The 26,355-nt window shown below is 40.1% G+C and overlaps 1 protein-coding gene across 1 annotated transcript in view; it reads right to left on the minus strand.

Moving 5' to 3' along the window:
- Positions 1-2,770: 2,770 nt before the first annotated feature.
- Positions 2,771-26,355, minus strand: part of LOC125453573 (uncharacterized) — a 28,852-nt gene continuing 5,267 nt past the window's right edge. The window contains exons 2-6 of the mRNA XM_048533339.2: positions 16,319-16,404; positions 15,573-15,698; positions 13,389-13,536; positions 3,482-3,591; positions 2,771-2,894 (exon numbers count right to left, since the gene is read on the minus strand). Coding sequence (XP_048389296.2) covers positions 2,771-2,894; positions 3,482-3,591; positions 13,389-13,536; positions 15,573-15,698; positions 16,319-16,404 — 594 coding nt within the window. The remainder of the gene's footprint in view (positions 2,895-3,481; positions 3,592-13,388; positions 13,537-15,572; positions 15,699-16,318; positions 16,405-26,355) is intronic.

The raw sequence follows: 26,355 nt of genomic DNA on the forward strand, positions 1-26,355 counted from the left end.
ATGTTGGGTGGCCAGGAGGAGTGGATGCAGGCATAACTGTATGGATGGGTGGGAGGGCAGTGCCCACAGTGTGAACAAGGTCAAAAATTACCGCCAGCAGCTCCTCCACATTCATAAGAATGACCAGGTAGACCCCAGACTCGGTCACACTTCAACTAAGCAGGTCCTTTCATGCCTTAATGTTCTTAGTCATTGTGGACACCCACTCAAAGTGATTGGATGTGTACAGAGTTCTGTCGTCAAACACGGGGGCCATGATAGAAAAGCTGCAAGCATCTTTGGCACAACACAGACTCCCAGAAGTGCTGGTCACAGACAACAGGCCATCATTTACTGGTTGGAAATTTGACTATCCCCTAAAGTCAAATGGCATATGACATATCAGGACATCTCCAAACCATCCACCAATGATCTGATGGATACAGCAGTCCAGACTTTGAAGGAAGGCTTGAGGAAACAGTCTATAGCCTCGCTCAATACCAAACTGTCCTGGTACCTATTTGATTATTGGACCACCCCTCATGCAACTACAGGGATAGTTCCCGCAGAGTTGCTAATGGGGAGAAGACTGCACACCAGGTTAAATCTAACCATCCAGGACATGTGGGGGGAGGTGTCAAAATATCATCAGGAACACCAATGCCAGACACAAAGCTCCTCTAAGCAAGACAGACAAGTCATTTCAGCGGATTACGTTTGGTACCGAAAACACAGAAATGGCCCTGCCCAGGAAAGAAGTCGATGCGAGGTCAGATCCTGTGATGTACAATGTTTGGGTGGTGGGGGGAGGGGGTAAGTGAGGTGGACCCCAATAATCACGTCAAACACATGAATGCTGCAAACTCGCAAACGGGGCAGGAGCAAACATACCCAGCCCCTTAGAGCACCCAGAAAGGCTGTTGGAACCTGTGGGTTCTACCCCTCCCTCTAGAATTGAAGAAACCTCTGAGGACAAGATGAACAGAGTGGATATCACAGCTTCAACACTTTTACCACCTGAAAAGAGAATGAATTTCATCCAAGATGCTCCAGGTGCAAGAGACAGGCTATGGTCGGGTACATGCCACCTATATCTGAGGTTTAGTCAGAGGAACTGGACTTGATGCAAAATCTCTCCAGGAGAGGCTCAAGAAAGAGAATAGGCCTAAATCCCCAGACTTAGAGGCCGTGGGGCGGTGGTGGTGGGGAAGAGATTTAGTGACTGTTATGAGGTCCATCAGATGGAACTTACAGAAGTTCCAAACAGGGGCGCCTGGCTTACAGATATAACAGGAATGTCAGAAGTTCTGTTCATTCTCAGAGCTGGCTCTGAGGAAGCTGGACCAGTGTCAAGTACCATGCATGTGTAAATAAAGGGTGACTTGGTGACGAGCTACCAGCTTCTGTGGAGTTATTTCAAGGGTCAGAGTTCAGATCTTTTAAACCTTCCCTTTGAAAAGGTTCCTGAAATCAAATTATACTTCAAAACTCCTCAAGAATCTGTGAGCCACAAGTTGTGTAAAAGCTGGCCGGACCCCTCTCAAAATATGAGATAGCAAAGTGTGAAGCTGGATGAACACAGCAGGCCAAGCAGCATCTCAGGAGCACAAAAGCTGATGTTTCGGGCCTAGACCCTTCAGAGAGGCCGGGTCTAGGCCCGAAACGTCAGCTTTTGTGCTCCTGAGATGCTGCTTGGCCTGCTGCATTCATCCAGCTTCACACTTTGTTATCTTGGATTCTCCAGCATCTGCAGTTCCCGTTATCTCCTCTCAAAATACGGTTGTCCAGGAGATGCACAGCTCATAAATGGACGCAGGCTTGTCAGGAGTGGAATGGTGTGGGCTCACTATCTGCATCCTTATCTTGACCCAGAAAAAGCTGCAGTGAACAGAGGGTGGATTGCCAGAATTTGGTCCCACCCTCCATTTTTAAATAGTTCTGGCATTCTTCTGACTCCACAAAAAACCAGGCCTTAATTTCGAAGCCGTATATGACACATTATGCATCTACCAAACAATACCACTTTATATTTACCTATATTGAAATTGATTTCCAATAAACTGTCTATTCTTCAACTTTGTTGATGTCTCTCTTTAACTTATCACATTCTTCTTTTCCTGCCAACAATTCCCAATTTGGTGCGTCAATAAAGTTTGAAATAATACTTCTGATTCATAATCCCGATCATTAATGTAAAGTGTAAACAACAGTGGATCCAGCATCAATCCTTGTGGAACCACTCTCTGCCTTTTTCCAATCCAAATAGCTACTCTTAACCTTTATTCTGTTTTGTTTCTTGTTGTCTGGCTTTGGAAGGCCTTTTGAAAAATCTGAATATAATATTACGTTGCCCTTATCTGCTCTTTTAACTTCACAGATCTCAATAAAATTAGTCAAAAATGACACTCATTGTTGAAATTCATACCAATTATTCCTGTTGTTGCTTCTAGCTTCTAGATTTTTCTCTTTTCGTCTTTGAGTGAATGAACTGGTCTACACTGATCAATATAGGCTGCTTGCATGGTAAATGTAAAGTCGCTACAGTCCTGCCAAAACATAGGCCTGCACTCTTAAGAGAGAGATGACCGGTGGTGGTTTAACCCAAGGGTCACACATCAGAAGAGGGGAGAGGTTGAGAAGGAGAGTCCTTCATGGTAACCTCAGCTGGTAAGGGAATCAAACCCATACTGTTAGCCTTGCTACATCACAAATCAGCTGTCCAGTCATCTGAACTAACTGATGGTACAATGGGCACAATGGTTTCTAACTCCCTTTATAACAACATGTACAATTAGAAAGTATCCATACCAACTGTGTTGTGATTTTTGAAATATTCATTTTCCGTATATTGGTACAGAGCAAACTGAGCATCTAGTTTTACATTTTCTGAAGAATCATCCATGAAGATGCTCTTCCTGTAAAATAAAACCAGAACATTATGATTCAGACTTTTATTCTATACCTCATTACACTCCCTTTAGTAGCACACACTGTTCTGAAATCAATTATTAAATACTAAAATTAGCCCACAATGGGATAGTCTCCTAAAGCTGCTCTTCATTATCAGCATGACCCAAATCTCACACTGATACATTTCGTGGAATCAGCCTATATCCATTTAAATTTAACCTTCTAAACAATCCAGTGGAACTTCGGCTAATTGTGCATTAAACTATCCGTCGGAACTATAAATTTGAATAAATAACAAACAATGTCGCATTGGCAATTTTGCAGCGATAAACTAAATTCCCTGCTAGAAGTTCACATTCCATCCACGGAAAATCATTATGGCACAAAGTTATTTTGATGTGCTGGCTATCTATCTTCAAAACAGACTTTCTTTTATGACAAGTACAATTGAATTGAACTTCACCAAAAGCATGTATTTACAACTGTCACAGTATGTAGCACTGCCACGTTGTGGATACTTCTGTCAAGAATAGTTTTCAATCACAGTGTACAAAATGTAACACAGCAACTAATATGTTTAAATGTTTCTTACCGCGGTATTAAACCGATCCTTGGTGGCAACTGATTTTGAGAATGTTTACCATCATTTGGTTTCCATACATACTTACAATATCTTGTATTTGTCTGAAAGATTTCAATAATCTGAAATGTTAAAACATTCCATAAATTAATGTGCTATTTTGAGAATTAATATGTAAATGAGTACTAGGACTCGTTTTAAGTGATCTTTCATTATTAGATAGGAAATCATTTATCAATTTCAGGCAAGAAAAGAATTATGCTCAGTGCCTAACCTAGAAACCTCTTTGACTGATGTAATCTCATGAATGATTTATGCAGTTATATGAAACTTCCCCTGCAGTATATTTAACTGGGGATATTAACCTATTCATTTTACACAGAGGCTACACATCTTTTAAAATAGTAGAGACATGAATTTAATCCAAACGTATATTAAAGCTTTCAAAGATTAACTGTTCAATTTTAAGGTTTATATTTCCTTTTAACATCAGTGTAACCCTGACAAGCCATTCTACAAATGAGAAGTTGTATGTAAAATAAATGCAACTAAAATAAACACAAAGATACCGATGGCCAAATTACAAAGGATGAAGTTCTTTGGGAATCATACAAAAAATTAACATTGTATTCGGGAAAAGTCATATTCCAACTGGCTAATGTGGTGCTACTATTTCAGAAAGGTGGTAAGGAAAAACCAGGGAACTATAGACTGGTGAGGTTGACATGGGTGGTGGGCAAGTTGTTGGAGGGAATCCTGAGGGACAGGATTTAAATGTATTTGGAAAGGCAAGGACTGATTAGGGATAGTCAACAATGGCCTTGCACTGTGATGTAAATGATTGACCTTAGTGTTACCAAACTGATTAATAGCTTTTCTGATGAAGGGTCTAGGCCCGAAACGTCAGCTTTTGAGCTCCTAAGATGCTGCTGGGCCTGCTGTGTTCATCCAGCCTCACATTTTTTTAATCTCGGATTCTCCAGCATCTGCAGTTCCCATTATTTCTGATTAATAGGTGTATCCCTTAAGTGTATAGTGAGCTTTATTAGCAAGGGTGCAAAGTTAAGGGATGAAATGATTGAGGCATGATTTTTCACTGAAGTTTCCAATCAGTGTGCAGCATTTATCAACAGAGCAAATTAAATGCAAGAATCTAGCTCAAGGACACTTTATAACAAGTCAAAGGAAATTATATTAACCATTTGTTCATCACGGCTATAGTCAAATGTGAGTTGATGTGCACAATTTTCACACCCTTTTTTCTAAAACGGTGCACCTGAAATAATTCAGAAGCATGAGCAGGGCAATCTAGAGATATGTCAGTTATGAGAAAAGACTTGAAAACTTTGCAAGTAATTATGATTTTTTTGGTATTTTTAAGATTGCATTCTGATCTGTAACTTAATTGCACTTTATGTTTACATATACATCTTATGACCATCTTCTTAGACAGTCACTCAGGATGGAGGATTATTTGCTTCAACTCTTAGATTGATGGGTTCAGAGATGGCTGTTAAATCACTCCACTGCGTGGTCTGCTGATTGGGCATGTGGTCTTGAAGCTTTGGGTAGATGTGTCATTTGGAGGTTTGTGTGCTGTTATATACAAACATTGTGCATTTTAATTCCATAGAGTTTTCAGGACTTCATTGCTTTATTAAGCTTTCTTGGCTGGGTGTTTCAAATGCTTTAGAAAGAAGCAGAGAACTAAGAATCTCAAAATCAGCTTGCATCAAGTAAGATAAGACTTTAATGCAATTGTGCTTAGGTGATTAAACTCCAAACACAGCTGCTGATGCAGTCTTGATTATTACTTCCAGAAATTATTTGGATTAATACAAATGGACAATATTATTAAAAGGCCATATAGATAGGTTTAACCCAGTGAGATAATCAAAACATCCAAATGATACATGGGGATTTTTGTAGCTGGAGTTACAGGTGATAAAAATAGTGCCTGCAGGTCAAGTAGACAGTGCCACTTTGAGGATCTATAAATATTCTGGAGGTTTGATTAAATGTGACAATCTAGGAATATTCATCTGCAATCTTGCCACATGGGATCAATAATTTGTTTCTGGTTTTGTTACTAAAAAGTAAGCTCAACACTGTCTTCCAATGCAGTAGAGATAATGAGATGAACGAGCTTTTCTCATTTTGAACCATTTCTACTTTTCACAGCTTAAAGCATAATCTCAAGTCAAGTTTGAGTAAAAGTGACTGTTTTTCCTTTAGAAATATGTCACTTTAAGACATGGTCACAATGGATAGCCTGATGTGTCATTTTTATGCGTTACGTCACCAAAATCTGTGAATGCTTCCAGTCAGTACAAATAAATGCCTCAGAAGAAGTACTGCAATCAATGTTTTCCAAAGGAAACTGAAAAACATCTGTTGGCCCTAAGCATCTATTGATAATGGACTCCACACCATTACCAGGCCCCTTGAAGTGCCACTTTGATTTCTGCTTTTGTTTCACTAATAAAACAGAAAATCTGTGCAGGAGGTATTCATTTAAAATCATAATGTCTGAATTTGTCTCATTTTCTTTTATTCTTTTTGAAATTGATTATGTCCCAAACTGGAATCAAAATTTGGTTCTCAATAGTAAGAAAATCACACAGAAAAGCAGAAAAAAAATAAACTTTCAGCAGTGAGATAAACAGTCCATCTCTGAAAAGAGCAGCTAAATTAACACAGAACAACATGAGATTTATAGCAGCAGTATTCCACAGCTTCCATATACTTTTCAATGCCTTCTAAAAGGTCAAGGCTAAAAAAAACTTTCCCCATGGAAGAAAAGGTCTCAAAAGCATTTACTGCAGAAAAATATTTTAAGTATCCGAACAGTTAGAGTTTACTGCTGATGATCTCCACTTTGTTTTAGTTTTACGATTTGTTAGAAATCTCAGGCAAGGTGTGAGAACTAATGGTGCAAGATCTCTTTGGGGAGAAGAGCATGGAGAAGCAATAGGACATAAAGAATATAATCCTAAAGGGCATGTAGGTGCAGAGGGACACGGGTGGTATGTATCAATAAGTCATTAAAGATGGCAGGACAGGTTGCTAGGGTAATTAATAAAATATTCTAACGTACCCCTGGCTTTATTAATAGGAACATACAGTACAAGAGCAAGGAGGCTACATTCACTTTATACAGGACACTAATTTTACCTCCTAGGAGTACTGAATTACCCAGCCTGGGGTCTGCATTTTGGGAAGGATGTAAGCAGATTGGAGGAAGTGCAGTAGAGCTTTGAGAAAATGGTTACAGAGATGAGGACTTTCAGTTTTGAACCTAGAAGGCAGAAGTTGGGACAGTTATCATTGGAAAAGTGAAGTTTCAGGGCAGATCTGATTAAAGCGTTCAAAATCATGAGAAGACCAGACAATGCAAATCAGAAGAAAATATTTCCAAACGTAAAAGGATCAAGGGCAAGAGGGGTCAGATTTTAAGTAAAAATGAGCACAGGTGACTATGAGCAGCAACATTTTCACACAATGGGTATTGTGTCCAAAACAGGTGCAGTTTCACTGGAGGCATTCAAAAGGGAATTTGATGATTATTTGAAATCAAACAATGCACAATGTTTGGGGGAGAAGGCAAGAGAATGGCACTGAGTGAAATGTTCATTATAGGGCCAGCACAGACCCAATGGGCAAAATGGCCTCCTTCCACATGTAATGACTCTGTGAGATTTATATTACAACAAGAGGACTATATCAATTTCAATTTGTAAATTACAGAAATACTGGAAGGCAGACTGTGCAACAGCTCAGTGTCAATGAAGCATATTGATTGATCTTTCAGTCAAACTCAAAATCACAAAACAGTGATTTGAAGTGTAACTGAATATTGCCCAAGCAAAATATTAACTTTTCAATAAGGCACCTGAATGTAACTATTAAGATATTGGATAATTGTTTCCTAACATTATTTTCTTCAGTTAACTGAAGTCTAAACGTACTTCGCATAATAAGTTGTAACCAGGAACATTAAACCTACACTAAAGACACAGTGATAAAATGTGAGGCTGGATGAACACAGCAGGCCAAGCAGCATCTCAGGAGCACAAAAGCTGACGTTTCGGGCCTAGACCCTTCATCAGAGAGGGGGATGGGGAGAGGGAACTGGAATAAATAGGGAGAGAGGGGGAGGCAGGCCGAAGATGGAGAGTAAAGAAGATAGGTGGAGAGAGTATAGGTGGGGAGGTAGGGAGGGGATAGGTCAGTCTAGGGAAGACGGACAGGTCAAGGAGGTGGGATGAGGTTAGTAGGTAGATGGGGGTGCGGCTTGGGGTGGGAGGAAGGGATGGGTGAGAGGAAGAACCGGTTAGGGAGGCAGAGACAGGTTGGACTGGTTTTGGGATGCAGTGGGTGGGGGGGGGGAAGAGCTGGGCTGGTTGTGTGGTGCAGTGGGGGGAGGGGACGAACTGGGCTGGTTTAGGGATGCAGTAGGGGAAGGGGAGATTTTGAAACTGGTGAAGTCCACATTGATACCATATGGCTGCAGGGTTCCCAGGCGGAATATGAGTTGCTGTTCCTGCAACCTTCCGGTGGCATCATTGTGGCAGTGCAGGAGGCCCATGATGGACATGTCATCTAGAGAATGGGAGGGGGAGTGGAAATGGTTTGCGACTGGGAGGTGCAGTTGTTTGTTGCGAACTGAGCGGAGGTGTTCTGCAAAGCGGTCCCCAAGCCTCTGTTGCGAACTGAGCGGAGGTGTTCTGCAAAGCGGTCCCCAAGCCTCTGTTGCGAACTGAGCGGAGGTGTTCTGCAAAGCAGTCCCCAAGCCTCAAGCTTGGGGGCCGCTTTGCAGAACACCTCCGCTCAGTTCGCAACAAACAACTGCACCTCCCAGTCGCAAACCATTTCCACTCCCCCTCCCATTCTCTAGATGACATGTCCATCACGGGCCTCCTGCACTGCCACAATGATGCCACCCGAAGGTTGCAGGAACAGCAACTCATATTCCGCCTGGGAACCCTGCAGCCATATGGTATCAATGTGGACTTCACCAGTTTCAAAATCTCCCCTTCCCCTACTGCATCCCTAAACCAGCCCAGTTCGTCCCCTCCCCCCACTGCACCACACAACCAGCCCAGCTCTTCCCCCCCCACCCACTGCATCCCAAAACCAGTCCAACCTGTCTCTGCCTCCCTAACCGGTTCTTCCTCTCACCCATCCCTTCCTCCCACCCCAAGCCGCACCCCCATCTACCTACTAACCTCATCCCACCTCCTTGACCTGTCCGTCTTCCCTGGACTGACCTATCCCCTCCCTACCTCCCCACCTATACTCTCTCCACCTATCTTCTTTACTCTCCATCTTCGGTCCGCCTCCCCCTCTCTCCCTATTTATTCCAGTTCCCTCTCCCCATCCCCCTCTCTGATGAAGGGTCTAGGCCCGAAACGTCAGCTTTTGTGCTCCTGAGATGCTGCTTGGCCTGCTGTGTTCATCCAGCCTCACATTTTATCATCTTGGAATTCTCCAGCATCTGCAGTTCCCATTATCTCTAAAGACACAGTGGATTGCTTTCTGGTAAAGTTCAGTCAAGTGGCTATTTTGGCAAGTTTTGTGAACGTTTCTTTCTGTGAGCCCTGGTGAGATTTATCACGCTATTCTCCGAAACGGAAATCATGCCTCTATTCTCACTTCTCGATCTTTCTCTGCTCTCGTTGAAAGGAACAGGATTCACCATTGTTGGAACCTCCCAGGATTCCTGGCACTGGTATCATTTTTAAAGCCCAGCCATGTACCAGGTCAATCAATGCCAGCCAGGAGCACCCCCACCTTCAACCTTGCATGTAGCAGGAGCAAACCTTCACAGGGCATGCAGGTGAAGAAGCTGCTACTTCATTGCAAATACAAACCATAAATATGTAGCTATGTAAAATACCAGCTAAACAGCTTACCTGTTCTTAGCCTCATTCCATCTCAGAATTATATCTATGGTTGAACTACTCTTTCCCAATGCCCAGCTTAGCCTAACATCTCCACTTTTATTAAGCAACAGAAAAAGCAAATAAATACAAATGAAAGCTGCATTAGCTTCTGGGAATAGGCCAGAGACCACCTACCTTTCAAGTAACCAACAAATTTACAGCCAATGAATATTAGAGTATGCGGCTCATATCTATTAGAACCAGGTGTCAATTCACTCGTGTCTGGCTTGTTGCACCTGACACTGCAGCACTCCATTGTACTGAAAGTGATGTTCCTCCACCTCAACGTCCTCACCTTCCTCCTCACTCTTCAGCACCTATCACATCCCCTCTTTGCAAGTCACAGCATGATAGAATTATGTGACACATTCTGTTAACTCTGTACTGCAAGCACACCTCTAACCTATTCAAACCAAGCGCTGGAACATTATCTTCAACAAGCCTATTGTCAGTCCTGGCGTGGCCCTGGGTGAAGAAGAATTGTATCGATGCTCTGCATCAGACAGAAGGTTTTGTAACAAAATCAACAATGATTGCAGAGGATAATCATTGTTTCCTGGCCCCAGGTGATTTAGCATACACCTCATGGAGTGGGACACAGAGGACTATGACAAGGACGGCCAATAGAATGCCCCTATATTAACATTTGACAACATGTCATGTCCTGCAAGCTCAGTGAGAGATTGTAAATGCTCTACAATTAATGATGAAAGATACCCTGTCTCTCCACTCTCTACATCATCCAAGAAAGGCAGAAGTGCATATAAAAGCATGTTGAATACTTAAAATACAAGTGGAGACAAATCAATTGCATATCTTGGCGCAGCCTTTGAGGTGTAACTGGATGTAAGGGGAGACTTCAATTACCCAAGTATGGACTGGGATACTGAAAGTGTAAGGGACAGTGAGGGTCAAGTATTCGAGAATGTGTTCAGGGGAGTTTCCTGCAGCAGTATGGCATCCAGTCCAACAAAAAAAATGCATTTTTGGACCTGGTCCTTTGAAACAAGGTGGACTAAGTGGATCATGTGTCAGTGGGAAAACATTTAGGAGACAGTGATCATTGTACCATAAGGTTCAGGATGATGTTGGAGAATGATGTGCAACAATCCAGTGAGAAGAATCAACTAGTGGGGAGCTGACTTTAATGAGGCAAGAACAGAGCTGAGCAAAATTGACTGGAACAAGACAGTGTTGGGAAAAGTAGTAACTAAATAATAGACTACCTTCAAGGGGGATGCAGTTTGGGGCCAGTTGTGGCATATTCCCTCGAATGGGAAATGCGGGACAAACAAATCCAGAGACCCCTGGATGTCAAAGGAGATAGAAATTAACATTAAAAAGAAGTAGGATTACAACAGATATAAGGCAGAAATTCAATTGAGAACCAAGAGGATTATTGAAAATATAGAGGGGAGGTGCTGAGGCAAATCACAGAATTAAAGCAGAATTATGAGAAAATACTAGAAACTAACATGAGAGGGAGCCCCAAAGTCTTCTAGAGGCCTGTAAACAGTAAATAAGTGGTTGAAGGGGAAGTAAAAGTGGTTTAAGAAAGAAATGGGATTTACAGATGGATGTAGGGGGCATAAATGAGGTGTTAAATGAATACTCTTCATCTGTTTTTACAGAAGAGGAGGATTCTGCGGAGGCCATAGTGACAGAGGAGGAATCTCTGTCACTAAGAAGGCTTCAAAATTATTAAGGAAGAGGTCTTAGATAGACTGTTGGTGCTTAAAGTTGACAAAGCACCAGGACCAGATGAGTTTGGAGACAGTGCAGAGGCAATTTACAAGCGTGGTTCCAGAAATGTCAAACATGTGGATGGATTGAAGAAGTTGGGACCATGCAGAGGGGGCTGAAAGAAGATTTGATAGAAATTTTAAAATATGTGCCTGAATGGAGTAGAAGGGGAGAAGCTATTTCTGCTTGTACAAAGAAAAAGAACTAGAGGGCGTGGATTTATAGTAATATGAGAAAAATTTCTCCACTCAGCCAGTTGTGATCTGGAATGGGCTGCTTAGAAGTGTGGTAGATGCAGGTTGAATTGAACGATTGGTATTGGCGGGGGGTGGGGGGGGGTGGAGGTGGAGCGGGAAACACAGACACAATGGGCCAAATGGGCTCCTTCTGCGCCATAATAATTCTCAGATTCTGTGAGGAGATCTTGGATTATCTTCTGAACAGAGGCCAGCCTGCAGGTGCCATGGCTAACGTTGCTTGTAATTACTTCTGTTTCACAGGGATGACTATGTTCAATCTACAATGACAAGGATCTGGAGTACAGTGTACAGAACTGATCACTGCACTTATGCAATGAATGTTTATTAGACTGATACCTGCAAGGAGCAGACTGCTTCTGATGAAAGGCTAGACAGCCTACACCTGTATCCTCTGGAGTTTAAAAGAGTCAGAGGTGACTTAATTCAAACATACAAGATCCTGAGGGCGGGTATCGAAAGGATGTATTCTCTTGTGGGAGAATCTAGAACTAGGTTCCTGGTTTAAGCAAAAGGGGTTGTCCATTTAACACAGATGAAGATTTGTTTTCTCTCTGATGATTAAAAGACTATGGAACTCTGTTTTTCAAAGCAGATGTGAACATTTAAATGTTTTAAGACAGAAGTTCTTGATTACGATGGGGATTGGAGATTATTGGGAATATGCAGCATGTAGAGCTGAGGTTAAAATCAGATTAGCCATTGTCTTGGTGAATGGTGGAACAGGCTCAAAAGGGCTGAGTGACCTACTCTTCTTCATATCCTCGTGGCCAGGATTTGTACCCCACACAGTTGTATTTTACATGCAGGGTATTATGGTTATAGATGACTTCAGTCTGTACTGTGAAAGAGCCTGATTAATGCAACTACCACTTGAAGGGACTTTAATCACAAACAAGTAGAGCCCGTGGATTCAGACAAAGAAAAACACTATTCCACCCAACCTGACGTGGTCACAGCCATTTTCCATTTCCAGTACGCATTTACAAATTGCATTAATTTTGAAAGCAATGCTACTCAGGCTTGGCAGAGTGAGTCACAGGCACAGCCTGATAGTTAAGAGGACCCACCAAATCCCCCTGTTCCTATCTTCCTGGCACTTCCTATTGTGCCCATCAGTTCTGTTCCTCCACACATTCCCAAACACCTCTCTGAATTGAAACTCCATCTCTCAACATTGTCCCCTGTGCCACAGATCTATAGCTGAGTCGGATCAACCATCTTGCTGCAACCTCCCCTCTCCTAAGCAAAGCCAAGGTGCAAGCAGTCACTGTCCATGGAGCGTTCCCTGAGCTATCGGTGACTTCTATCCAAAATGGACCATCTGAGGAGTAAATGGGAAGCTAGAGTAACCAGGTTCACCTTCTGACGTGTTTTTGGGAATTGTTGATGTCTGGTTTCTTTCCAGTGGGTAAGAGAATGGGAAACTTCATATCAATGAGGCGAGATTAGGTAATGAAGACATACTAATTCATGCAAATCGGTTTCTCACTGTACTTTAGCAGGATTTCTCCGTTTCACTGTTCAACACCTGGTTGGAAAATCAGCCTTTTCTCTTCCCTATGTCACGAAGTTCATCTCTGCCAAGCTCATCCTATTTTCCTAACTGAATCACCTATGCCCACATTGTTCAGAGGCTTGAAAAATTCCACCAAGTATGTTCCTCCCAAAACACAGAAAGCAGATCATAGCAAGCAATTTCAACATACAAGTATGCCCATAAGTGAAGTAGTCCACTATTTCACATTCACAGTTACGCACAGAGCTGTGTTTTACCATTGATCATAAGTATACATGCATATTATATTCATAAATAAAAGCTTGTTATAATGACAATGTTTTACATATTTTTAAAATCAATTTGATATTACCACTAGATATTTTCCTTTAATTAGCAAACAAAAAAACTTGAATTTTAAAACCATCTGCAAATTCTTTTCCTTTATATCCTCTAATTTTCAACTTTTTTTTTACCTGTGATATAACATTGCTTGGTATTCTACTGTAAATGTATCTCATATATTCCACAGTCATCTCCAGAATGGATGCCACATCAGTTCGTCTACCTTTTACATAAGGCAGAAGCATTCGTAACTGGTCACAGCAATCTTTAATGCGTTCTCTGATAGTAAATGTCAAAAAAGTTATAAATTCCTTCATAATTCTAATTAAAAACACAAGAAAGGCATATTGAAAGATGAGACAGGCTTTGTGGCTTGAACTTCTAATGTTCTCCCACTATCTTTATTGCAACTGGAATTGTCCAAGTCTTTGACTTTCAAACCACACTTAATAGATGATTCCAAATGATTATTACACTTTAAATAAAGTTGATTCTTTTCAACATAATGATTTATTACTTATTTTTCATGACGCTGAGACTTGCCTTTCGGTCCCATTAACTTGAAATAAAATTCTGGCCTAGTGTCAAAAGTCTAAACGTAAGGTGTTTCACTTTATATTTCAATTTTGACATCTCAAAGAAGTTGTAGAACAAGGTCAAATGGTTCTAAACAGTGCTAAACCATTAGTGATAATCCAATGAACTAACTTTTCTGCTATTTAATGCATTTTGATATATTTATGAGAGTTAGATGTCTAGTCAGAATTTTTCCCTTTTCAAAGATAGGTAAGGTCACCCTGCTGGTAACTGGTGACACACTTCTCTCCAGAGCCTCTATTCTATACAGTCAGCAGCTATGCCTTGCAGACTGTGGGTGACTGCATTGCCATTCTGGCTTTGAATAAAACACAACTCACAGATGGTGACATAGAGATGTACACAATGGTAACAGACCCTTCAGTGCAGCTCGTTCATGCTGACCAGATATTCTAGATAAATCTAGTCCCATTTGTCAGAATTTGGCCCATATCCCTCTAAACCTTCCCTATTCATGTACCCATCCAGATGTCTTTTAAATGTTGTAATTGTATCAGCCTCTCTCACTTCCCCTGGCTGACATGCAAATGCTGGTTAACCTGGCAGTGTCCTTAGATTTCAGCAGTAACATGAAAAGTAAAGTAATCTAAATCCACACAAAGACCCAACTTATTAATTAAAGCCAGTCTTTCTTAATCAGCAGACCAAGACAGTAAAACAGAGAATAAGCCATTTGCCATGTAGCCTCCAAATATTTCGGTTTGTTAAGTCACATCAGAATACAATTATTATGAAACCATTTCATCTCAATATGTGCTCTTGTAATTTGAATGATCACTGTCAGTCCCAATTCAAAGCAGAACTGAGAGCTGACTGGCTCAGATTTCGACAACTAAACCATGAACCACATGTACCTTTTTCTTTGCTCATTATCTTGCTCATTATCAAAACCTGCATTCCTGGTCCCATTGTCCATGCTAACTAAAGTTGTCACTGCACTCTTTTACTGCTATAATACTGGATAATAACCATGTTCATTATTATGCACAACATTGTTTGCTCTTGTCACCACTAGCGGTCACTTTGCACTAATATCAGTTTTCTGTTTCCCTATTCTCATAAATCCACGAACTTACTCCTTATAACCTATCCTAATTATTAATTCTGTCTTCTACCTGCTTGAGTTCAAATACATACTTTGTCTTCCCCAAGATACTGGTTCGAGTTTGCTGATATTCAAAATTATAAATATTACATAAAACTACCTCTCCTATCTTGCCCCCCTTCCTAGAAAACTTATATGCCTGTAATCCCTACAATGAGTATTGGGTCAAATGGTTTTGTATTGGATTAGTTATCCAGAATCCTGAACAAATTATGTGCAGACTTGAGTTCGAAGCTGGTGAATTTGAATTTAATTAATTAAATAAAACTGGAATCAGAAAGCTAATATCAGTAATTATGACCATTAAGCTAGTACATTGTCATTTAAAAAAACTAGTTCACCTGGAAAAGAGATCTGCTGACCTTCTCCAGTTCAGCCTGAATGTGGCACTGGACACACAGTAATGTGGTTGACAAGTGAACCACTCAGTTGTAACAAAGTGCCTGCAACACATGAAGGAGGAGGCTCACCAACACCACCTAAGGTCAATTTGTGACGGGGAATAAATACTGACATCAACCTCCCGAGAATCGGTAAGAAGTGGTATTACAGTTTATTTCTGATACACATAATTTCTTTGACTCTTCCATTCAACAAACAATCTAACTGTTACCTTCGCATTCGTTCAATGTCACTATGTAGTAATGCATCCACGCAACGTTTCTTGCAGATGGGTTCTGAGGTTTCGGATTCTGGCAACTCCATTTCACATGACACACTGTTTTCTTCAGATTCTGAGCTGAGTAAACACAATGTTATCGAATCGTATTAAAATTAATTGCTTTTGCATCCTCTTTACTGCTCTGAAAACAGACATTATTACATAACTCAAGGCGCTCTTGACCATGAAATGGAAATGGAAGGCTTGACTCATCAAATTAGTACCTTTCATACAAATCTTTTTGTGGTAAGTAAATCTGCCATAGAGTTCAATGTTCCTTCTTTGTAGCTTGTATAATTTTCAAAAAGAGTAACCTCTAGGCCGGAATTTAATTACCACCAAAAATGTTTTCCCATTCATGAAGGAAATAGCTCTACTTGAGGAAAGTAATTATTTTGAGTGTTCATAGCAGAAATCTTCTTATTACATTTAAGCTACTAGATTTATGTAGATTTGTTCCATAAAATAGATTTCTGATTGGAATTCACTGTTTTTACATCAAAAAAAATGATCCCAGCGCAGTTCAACCAAGAGTTACAAAATTGAGCTGGAACAGAAATAAACTACAAATAATTAACCAAAATAAACTGCGAATAAATTGTACACATCAGAATATTCAAAGCATTCCAGCAATAACTTTTGGCCTATTCTATAAATTCAAATTCTGAATCTGTAATGTGAATTCAGAATAAACTCACCTTCCAAATCCATTTCTTATTAAATCATCACCTTTCATTAGTGTCTGATTCAATGAATCCATGTCTCTAAATCCACCAACTTTTTTCTGTAAAATAGAGAGCATACTTTTCAAGATTTTACGGCAGGACATTGTGGAACTAGTCAATGCTCTTACGATAGATCAATTTCCTTTAAGAAAGGCTAGTGATGACTAAAATCCTACTTCACAATGCAACTGCAACTCTACTGATAACAAATTGCCTTAACTTTCATTACTTTCTTTCAAAGGAAAATTGATAATTTTTGTGATCTGACCATGAATAATAAAGGAGAGCGGATATGGTGTTGAGAGGAAATCCAGCAATGGAGAAGTAACGTTGGGATAGTCAAAAGAAGGTGGATTTAAGGAGATCATAAGGGGCAGTGAGTGATGCTTCAGTTTGGCCACATTTGTGATAGGATAACCTAATGTGCTGTTCTCGGGCATTAACTGGTAATTCTGTGGGAGGGAATTGTTCCTGAGAATTGTAAACACTTGGAAAAGAACATTACTAGTGCTTGTCAAAACAAGGAAAAATGTTGGGTTTGGCAACATGAGGAAAGGAAAGTTTTCTTAGGATGATAATGAGCCGAAAGTTTCCAGAAACAGCACAGTAATTATTCTTAATACTAATATCACAGGTTCAAACTTTTCCGTATTGCAAACTGATTCTGGGTATTTGCATAGTCATACATACATATCAAAAAAAGCTTTAAACAATGAAGATACTTAAAGAATTTGAATAGTCTGACATTCCTACTTTAGCACCATAATTCATTTATTGTAACAGCTAGTTTTTATTAATACTTCTAACAGATATCCGTTATCAATGTGAGATGTTTTACCATTAAATACATTCAATCATCTTTATACAGGGCTTGATCCCATTGCTACAATATTTTTATTGCCTGCTCCTCTCTGTGATACTGACTGCCTGTCACCAAGTCCTCACCTCACCTGCTCCTCTCTGTGATACTGACTGCCTATCATCGAGTTACACAGCACAGACACAGACCCTTCAGTCCAACCAGTCCGCACCAATTATAATTCAAAACTAAAACAGTCCCACCCAGCTGCCCTTTACCTATATCCTTCCAAACATTTCTTATTCATGTACTTATCCAAAGTCTTTTAAATGTTGTAACTGTACCCACATCTATGACTTCCTCTGGAAGTTCATTCCACATATGAACCACTCTGTAAAAAGAAATTGCCCCTCATGTCTTCTCACCTTAAATATCTGCTCCCCTAGTCTTGAAATCCCCACACGCAAGGAAAAGACAGCCGTCACTTACCTTATCTGTACCCCTCATCATGTTATTAATTAAGGCCACCTCTCAATCTCCCATACTCCAGTGAATAATAGAACATAGAACATAGAACATTACAGCACAGTACAGGCCCTTCGGCCCTCAATGTTGAGCCAACCTGTCATACCGATCTGAAGCCCATCTAACCTACACTATTCCATGTACATCCATATGCTAATGTCCCAGCCTCTTCTAGCCTTTCATTATAATTCAATCCCTCCTTTCCTGGCAACGTCCTGGTAAATCTTTTCTGAACCCTCTCCAGCTTAATATCCCTCCCATAACAGGGCAATCAGAACTGGACACAATACTCCAGAAGATGCTTCGCCAACATTCTCAGTATGATGTCACAGAATCCTGACCTCCTCACTCGCTCCTCTTTGTGATGCCGACTGCTTCTCACAGGTTCCTCACCGCGCCTGCTCCTCTCAACATTGCCTGGTTCATGCTATGACCGATTTCCAAGTGCAGATCATGCCTAAGCTGAAAAACCTTCACCAGACTAACTTAATTCCAGAATGGTGGGATCAAATACGATCCACGGTATTAAACTCCTGGACCCAGATCCTTAGGATTGAACATAGTCACCAGGGCTGTTTCAAAAAAAAGCTTTAAGATATGATCTCTCAGAAAAAAACAAGCAGGGTGGCAGATGGTCACATGCTATCCCTCATCCTGATTGTCCATTCATGATAGAAGTAAATGGACAATCTTCCATACCCAACATGGATTTCTAAAGGAGAAATGGTGCTAGGGTTTTTTGATGAGATAATGGAAAGGTTTGATGAGGATAATTCTGTTGTTGTGGTATTATATGAAGCTTTACCTCACAAACTCCTGAGGAAATTCATAGGTCATTGTGTAAAAGGGACAGTAGCAACATCCATACAAAATTGGCTAAAAGATGGGAGACAGACAGCAATGATCAATGGATAACAGCGTGGAGCTGGAGAACACAGCAGGTCAGGCAGCATCAGAGGAGCAGGAAGGCTGACATTTCGGGTTGGGACCCTTCTTCAGAAATCAATGGATATTTTTTGGGAGGGAAGGTCCATAGTGGAGTTCCCCAGAGGTTCGTATCCTGCTTTGCCTAATACATATAAATGATCTGGATCATGGTGTGCATGGGGGCAATTTCAAATTACACGGATGATATGAAACTTGGAAAAGTTGTAAACCAAGAGGAGGCTAGTGTGGAACCTCAAAAATGACATTAACTGCTTGCGTGACTGGACTGATAGGTGGCAGATGAGGTTCAATGCAGACAAATATGAGGTGATGTACTCTGATAGGAAGAACACTGAAAGACAATATTGGAGCTACAATCCTAAATGTTTCTTGTTTTAAGACTGAGGAACTTCAATTTTAAGGGAAAAATTTTAAGCAGACAAAGGATGCATGACTGTAGTTGTCAACAGAAGCCAATACTTCAAGAAAACTAACGCATTACTAGCAGATACCAATGCCTACCAACAGATAGTGACAGACCCGATACCACAGTTAGAAAACCAGATTACAGCAACCCTGAAGAAATTACACAATTTTAAGGGTAAATTGAAAAATAGGAGACGGTTCTCTTGGAGAGAAAGCAGCTGAGAAGAGATTTGATAAAGGTTTCAAAATCATGAGCAGCATATTTAGAGTAAATAGGGAGAAACTGTTCCTGTTTATACAAGGAACAAAAATGAAATGGTGTAGATTTAAAGTGATGTGAAAAATAAGCAAGGGAGATGTGAGGGGAGAAAAAACAAATCTTCTCAAAACTTTAAACACCTACGGGTGCAACACCTTCAAACTGGGCCGCAGATGGGAAACAAATGCCATCCAACTGAGCGCTACACACAAACAATTGTACTTCCTGCACGAATGCCATCCAACTGAGCGCTACACACAAACAATTGTACTTCCTGCACGAATGCCTCAGAAAGCAGGTACTGCCACAAAGCTTAAGGTATAAACCACTGGTCAACAATTCGCAGGCATAGAGGGCAGCCGAACAGAGTGGCCACAGAATGATAATGGTTATGATCAATGATGCCCACAACTGTCTCCACAAATACAGGTGGGAAACTGCACGGCAAAAAGCTCTGTACTCCAATGCACCCGACCAGGAATGGCCATCCACACTGGAACAAGCCATCAGCATACAATAACAAAAGACCAGAACAAATAAAAGAATAGCCCTTCAAGAGAAACTCTCTAAAATCACCCAGATCAGTAACATGGACAACACAGATTCATGGATTAAAAATATTTTGGGATGACCACTTACAGACACTGAGAAGACCGTCCTAGTATGTGGACTGAATTATAACAAAAAAGACGCCAAAAAGACTGATTTCCTAGATCTGCTGGAATCAACACTAAAGAAAAATGGACACACAGAAAAGTTCAACAGACCATCAGACAGATGACAGACCCAACACTGAACAATAAAGGAAAGTAGAACACATTCAACAAGAGGAAAGCCCTGGAAAGACTGAAGAAAGATAGGAATATTGTAATCTTAGCAGCAGACAAAGGACACATTACTGTAGTCGTCAACAGAAGCCAATACTTCAAGAAAGCTAACGCACTACTAGCAGATACCAATGCCTACCAACCGATAGTGACAGACCTGATACCACAGTTAGAAAACCAGATTACAGCGACCCTGAAGTAATTACACAATTCAGGAGACAATAGCAAGACAGACTATCAAAAAATGAAGCCAGATGGATCAACATACCCCAATTCTATAGACTCCCCAGGGTACACAAACCAGGGGTCCCCCTCAGACCCATTGTTTGACTGCCAGGTACACCAACATATAGACTTACTAAAGAGCTACAAACAGAAATTGAAATACTTAGATGGACAACACTACAGTTCCATTCACTCATTCCAAGAATTCCTCAACATCATCAAGGACACCAGGGTGGTTGAGGACGAGACAATGATATCCTTTGACATAACAGCACTATTTACATCCATGAACATCGACCTAGCCAAACAGACAACTGCCACATTGCTAGACGAATCAAATAAGACAACCCAGGACACCAACATCATCAATAATAACACCACCATGAAACTATTAGATCTGTGCCTCACAACCCAATTCATCTTCAATGACAGCATATACAAACAAATCAATGGAACACCAATGGGATCCCCAATATCAGGACTGATTGCAGAAGCATTGATGCAAAGGTTAGAATTGACAACGCTCCCCACTATACAACCCAAACTTTGGGTCCGAAATGTAGATGACACCTTTGTGATTATCAAATGCACAAAACTAGAAGAAACCCACCACCGTACTCATTGGGATAAAATTCACAGAGGAAGAAGAGAATAACAACTGACTACCTTTCCTGGACATAATGGTAGAACGCAAAAACAACAGGGAATTCTAGAATGGCGTATAGATAAAGAACACACATAGAGACCAAATACTCAATTACACTGGCAACAAGCCCAATGCCCACAAAAGGAGATGCACCAGGACATGATTTAAATGAACTACAACACCCCGAAAGTCTAAGCACTCAGTTTTGACAGTATTAATGAAAATACTTCTAATTCAGAAGAAAGAAGCAGCGAGAATTGGTTAAGTCAAATTTAAAGATTTGATTTTGAGTGGGCATTTCTCTGGATTTGAGTAATGGATAGTGTCAGGAATCATAATGAGACTTTGTTTTGCTGTATGTTTTAAGATCTTTCAAATTGCGATTGATATTTAAACAATTTCTTTTTATCTTTGCGCAATAAACTTCTGTTTTAAAACAAATTATGCCGCCTTGTGTGACTATGTTTCAGTAAGTGACCACAATGTTACATTCTTTTAAAATCTATTAAATCTGGTTTTAGTCTAGGATCTGACTTATTCTGTAGAATCATGATCTGGGTGCGTAACGGAGCAAATTAATTCTGGAAAAGAGTCATGGGTCTTGAAACATGAACTCTGTTTCTCTGTCCACATATGTGGACAGAGCTGCTGAGTTTCTCCAGTACTTTATGCTTTCATTTTAGATCACCAGCATCTGCAGTAGTTTGCTCTTATATAACTATATTTTCAATTTCACCAAAATACAGATATCTCCACCAATTAGATATTAAACCATTCATGATGTCTGATGTATAGGAACTGAAATTTACAGGTCAGCCAATTTGTCAAAGAACCATTATCTCAATCATCATTTAAAATAAGGATTCTGCATTCTGGTTGATTTGCAAAGTCAAACAATTCAGTCATAGTTGCAAAGAGAAATTATCTTAAATGAGCATGCAGATGAACTAGAATAGTTCTTTTTGTTGGTTATTATGCTATACCTGGACAAAGAATTGCAATTACCAGCCTCATTTAAAGCCAATTTTAAATGTATAGATAGCTGTATATCTAAACTTGGTAAGGTGATGATTACAGAAATCTTTTCCCATTTGATGCATTGTAATTCTTTTTATATTTAAATTGTTTTGCATCATGAATATATTTATCATTTCTGAAAGAATACCTTCAGAACTGCTGTTGTATAATCTCTTGTCTGGAACAATACTACCAAACAGAAAACACATACTAATTACAAAGCTGAATATTAAAAGTGGGAATAAACAACAGCTAATTGGATAAATTACCAGAAGACAATTAACTTTATCAGGAACATTCCTCCAGCAATATGACAATCCCTTCAGTGCAGAGAAAGGAGGAAAGATGAAAAAAATGTATATTTAAAATCTCCAATATATGGGAATGTTCTGTGCTCCTGCTTAACCCAATTATAAAGCTGGATTCTTAATTTTCATTAATTGCTGTGGATTTGTGAGATTTATGCAACAATGTTGTTTTCTGAAAATACCCATATCATAGTGCCTTATATATGCATTCAGATACTGTTGTTAATATATTTGGATTTTATCATATTGCATGGAAGAAAATGTACTGCTTACAATAATTATGCTTTACTGCCTACCCATATCGGAATTGGACACAATATCATTCTTTTCATGGCTTGAGATATAATTAAAAGCTGGGGTGGTTTTCCACTAGATTTACAGAAAAGATTGGACAGAAGTGCCAACGCATTCAAAATCCACACCATTAATAACCGTGCTGAAAACTTAAAACACCAGCGCACATTTGAGGCTGAAGGATGACAAAAAACATTTTTTTTAAAAAAGGGAAGCTCGCAGTTACGTGGCACTTCTCAAAAATCACTGGCCATCTTAAAATACCTTGTAACAACTACCCTGTAATTACTTTTGAAGTGCCATCGCGGAGGTAATGTGGGAATTATGACAGCCAATGTGCACACAGCAAGTTCCTAACAGCAGTAACATAAAAAATGCCTAATAATCTGTTTATGTAAAATCCAAAACGCTGGAAAATACAATGTCAGGCAACAACTGTAGAGAAAGAGAGTTCATGTTTCAGGTGGATGATCTTCTCCCTTTCTCCCTTTCTGAAATCCACACGCAGTGTGCCTGACCTGCTGAGCATTTCTAGCATTATCTGGTTTTATTTCAAGATTTTCAGTATCCACCGTATTTTATTTTTACATTACTCGAAGTTGATACTGATAGAGAGACAAATATTGGTCAGGACATCAAACAAATTTTCTTGTTTACAAACAACACCATAGGAATGTTGAGGTCTTTCAAAAGACAAGGCAGTGGCCCAATTTAATACCACATCTGAGAGGTGGAATTCCCTTAATACTGCACTGGAGTCTCCTCACTGATTTTTGCGTCTACGTTCTGGCGTGAGACTTGACCGCACAACCTTATAATTCAAAAGTGGAATGCTGTCCAACTGAGCCACAGACGCCTAAAATGAATTTACGAGAAATAAGAGTTTATTAGATTACAGATGCTCAGTTTACCAACCAACAAATCAATTTGTACCCTTATTTTAAACAGCGAAGCATGGTTAACGTGCTGCATCTATTTAAATTATTGCTGGAGAGAAATCAAAGTGTTAGCACTGCTTGGGGCAAGTGTACGCCACTGCGGGCGAAGGAAGGCAATCAACTTGGCGAGTCGACTTTCACGTGAAAAACACAACTTTCTTTGACTGCTTTTAGTGCTGTCAGGGGACATCACGGATTTCTGTTGGGGTAAATACCATTTCATTTGGCTACCACTTAAAAAACGAGAAAACAAAATGTTGGTAGTTTAATTACGAGCGTAAAAAATGGCAAAAGTACATTAACAGAGAAGATTACCATCCAGAAACCTTACATTCCGCTTGCTGTTAACGCTGCTGTTTCTACGTTAATCACGAGTAAACAGTGAGGCGGCCTCGCAGTGTATGTAGGGAGTGTGCTGGGATACTAAGTAGGTTGGGTAGAGGTTATTTTAATTTTTTTTGTATTATGTGAAGTTTGTGTTCAACAGCACAGCGGTGGTGTGAATGGGGAATAAAATGTAAAACAGCTCAGTTTCTGAAGATAAAAAGGAATTATTATGGAAGGCGAGCTATTCAAATGGTCAAGATAATAAAATGTGAGGCTGGATGAATTTTATTATCTTGGAATTCTCCAGCATCTGCAGTTCCCATTATCTCTGATCTCTATTCAAATGGTCTTCTACTCTTGAAGAAATAAAGAGGCTCTCAAGAAGGAGTCGGTGCTTTCAAATAGGTCGCCAACAAAGTTGTAAAATTCAGAAATGTTCTTGTTAAAACACAAATGTAGACGCTGCTGACTTTCTATGTGTACTTGGTAAAAAGTGATTTTGTGCAATTTTCGTTTCTTGAATGAACAATTGTAGGGTTCGATTTCGGCAATGGTCCGGTATACTAGTATACTACTGATTCAGCTTCAAAAAGCATCTTATTTAATGTCAGATATAGCTGAGTGGGGTCCTGATCTGCACCTAGGCACCTCAGCACAAAATTCGGGTCAGAGCTTTCCAAAGTGAGGTTTAAGAAAGCTGATGCCCTCTTCCCATCCCCAACACCTGGTCTTTTCTTCCCCGCCCCTTGCCCACCAATGCAAAGTGAGAGGTTCCGATCGTCTTTAAGCCTTGTCATAGGATCACACTTGGGTGGAAGTTTGGGATGTCGTGATCTAGCCTGCGGGTGAAGGGCTGCGAGACTTAGTATCTCAAGCAAACCAGTGAGCTGTTAAAGCAAGGTTCCTTCTATTCGGTAATGGGGATGTAAAATGTCATCTTTTCACAAGGCAGAGTTGCAAACTACTCCCTAATGTCCTTGCCGATGTTTCTCCTTTAACATTTCAAATACAATCTGTTTGGTCATTTTTGGGGGTGGCGAGTGTATTGTGTGTGTGAATTGGCTGTAGTTACTTAGAGCACAACTTTGACTATGCTTCAAAAAGTGCTTTGCTTTCTGAAAATAATTTTTGAACTGCTGTCAGATTGTGAATGGTGCTACAGAAATGTCTTTTTGCCTTTGCCAAGTGCCTCAAATGTTGAAAAGGTACTATTTTGCAATGGCTTTCAGTATTCTTGTCAAAACTACTTCATAATGAGATTAAGTTTAAAAAATACATACAATGGAATAATGAACATAACTAATTACAGAGAGTTTCAAAATCTCCCCACCCCCAGACTCATCCCATGACCAACACTCACTCTCATTGCTGCCTTCTTGACCTGACAGAACCTGAATATCATCTCTCCCACCTGTCTGCCCCCACTGAGCTGTCTGTGTCTGTGTCTGATTATTCCCTTACCACCTTCTCCCACCCCTGCCATTCCTGGAGAAGGGTCCTGACCCGAAATGTCACCTTTCCTGCTCCTCTGCTGCCTGGCCTGCTGCATTCCTCCAGCTCCCCACTTTGGCATTTATACATCTGTAATTTGTTATGATGTTGAAATTGTAAATAATGGGTGCCATTTCCTGTAGGGAACTTGTGATTTCCAATTAAAATTCGATCAAGTCATGTGCCCATTTTGATTGATATCTGTTAATGTTAAATCAGTACAGTCAGTCAGTGAAAAGCTGTCAAACATTAGGGCCCAAGGGAAGTGGTGTGGTAATGTCATATTCCTCTGTTTTAAGTGTGTATATTAAAGTTTGTCAACACTTAGCTATAATTCATTGTACATTAAAACATTACAAATGTACAATCCAGGGAGTGTTTCAGTCTTTAAAGTGATTTATGCCACAAAATGCATTGGAAAAAAGCAACCGAGTATTATTGATGCCTTAGCTATAATCTTTCAGAGTTCCCTAGTTACAAAAGTCATTGGAAAATTACAAATCACACAATGGTTGATGAATAAAATCTCCATACTTAGAGTAGCGGGCTGCTCTCTCAACAGAAAGGGGCAATAGTGGTGCTTTGACATCAGGATCACCGCTGGTGAAGGGAGAGGCTGAGAAGGAGAGTTATTCATAGAATTTTCAATCAGTGTGGGAATTGGACCTGTACTGTTAGCATTACACTGCATTGCAAACCAGCTAACTGAGCTAACCAAACCCCTAGGTTGAAGATAAATTTGAACAATTGCCTCAAATTGCAATAAGGCATTTGAATGTTGACTTCTATCCCATCCTAAGCGTAACTTTTTAAACTCGTTTTAACCTCTTGTAATTGAGAAAAAAAATCACATACTAGTTGGTTAATCTCTCAAGTTATATACAGGTTATTTATGTCCTGAGAACAAATGTATTTAGTTTTCATTACACTGGAATTTCTAACCTTACTCTGCCATCCATTATTTATGCTATAGTTTTGTATTATGGGGGAGGGGAAAGAGT

The sequence above is a fragment of the Stegostoma tigrinum genome, chromosome 6, assembly GCF_030684315.1.
Source record: "Stegostoma tigrinum isolate sSteTig4 chromosome 6, sSteTig4.hap1, whole genome shotgun sequence".
Taxonomy (NCBI): Eukaryota; Metazoa; Chordata; class Chondrichthyes; order Orectolobiformes; family Stegostomatidae; genus Stegostoma; species Stegostoma tigrinum.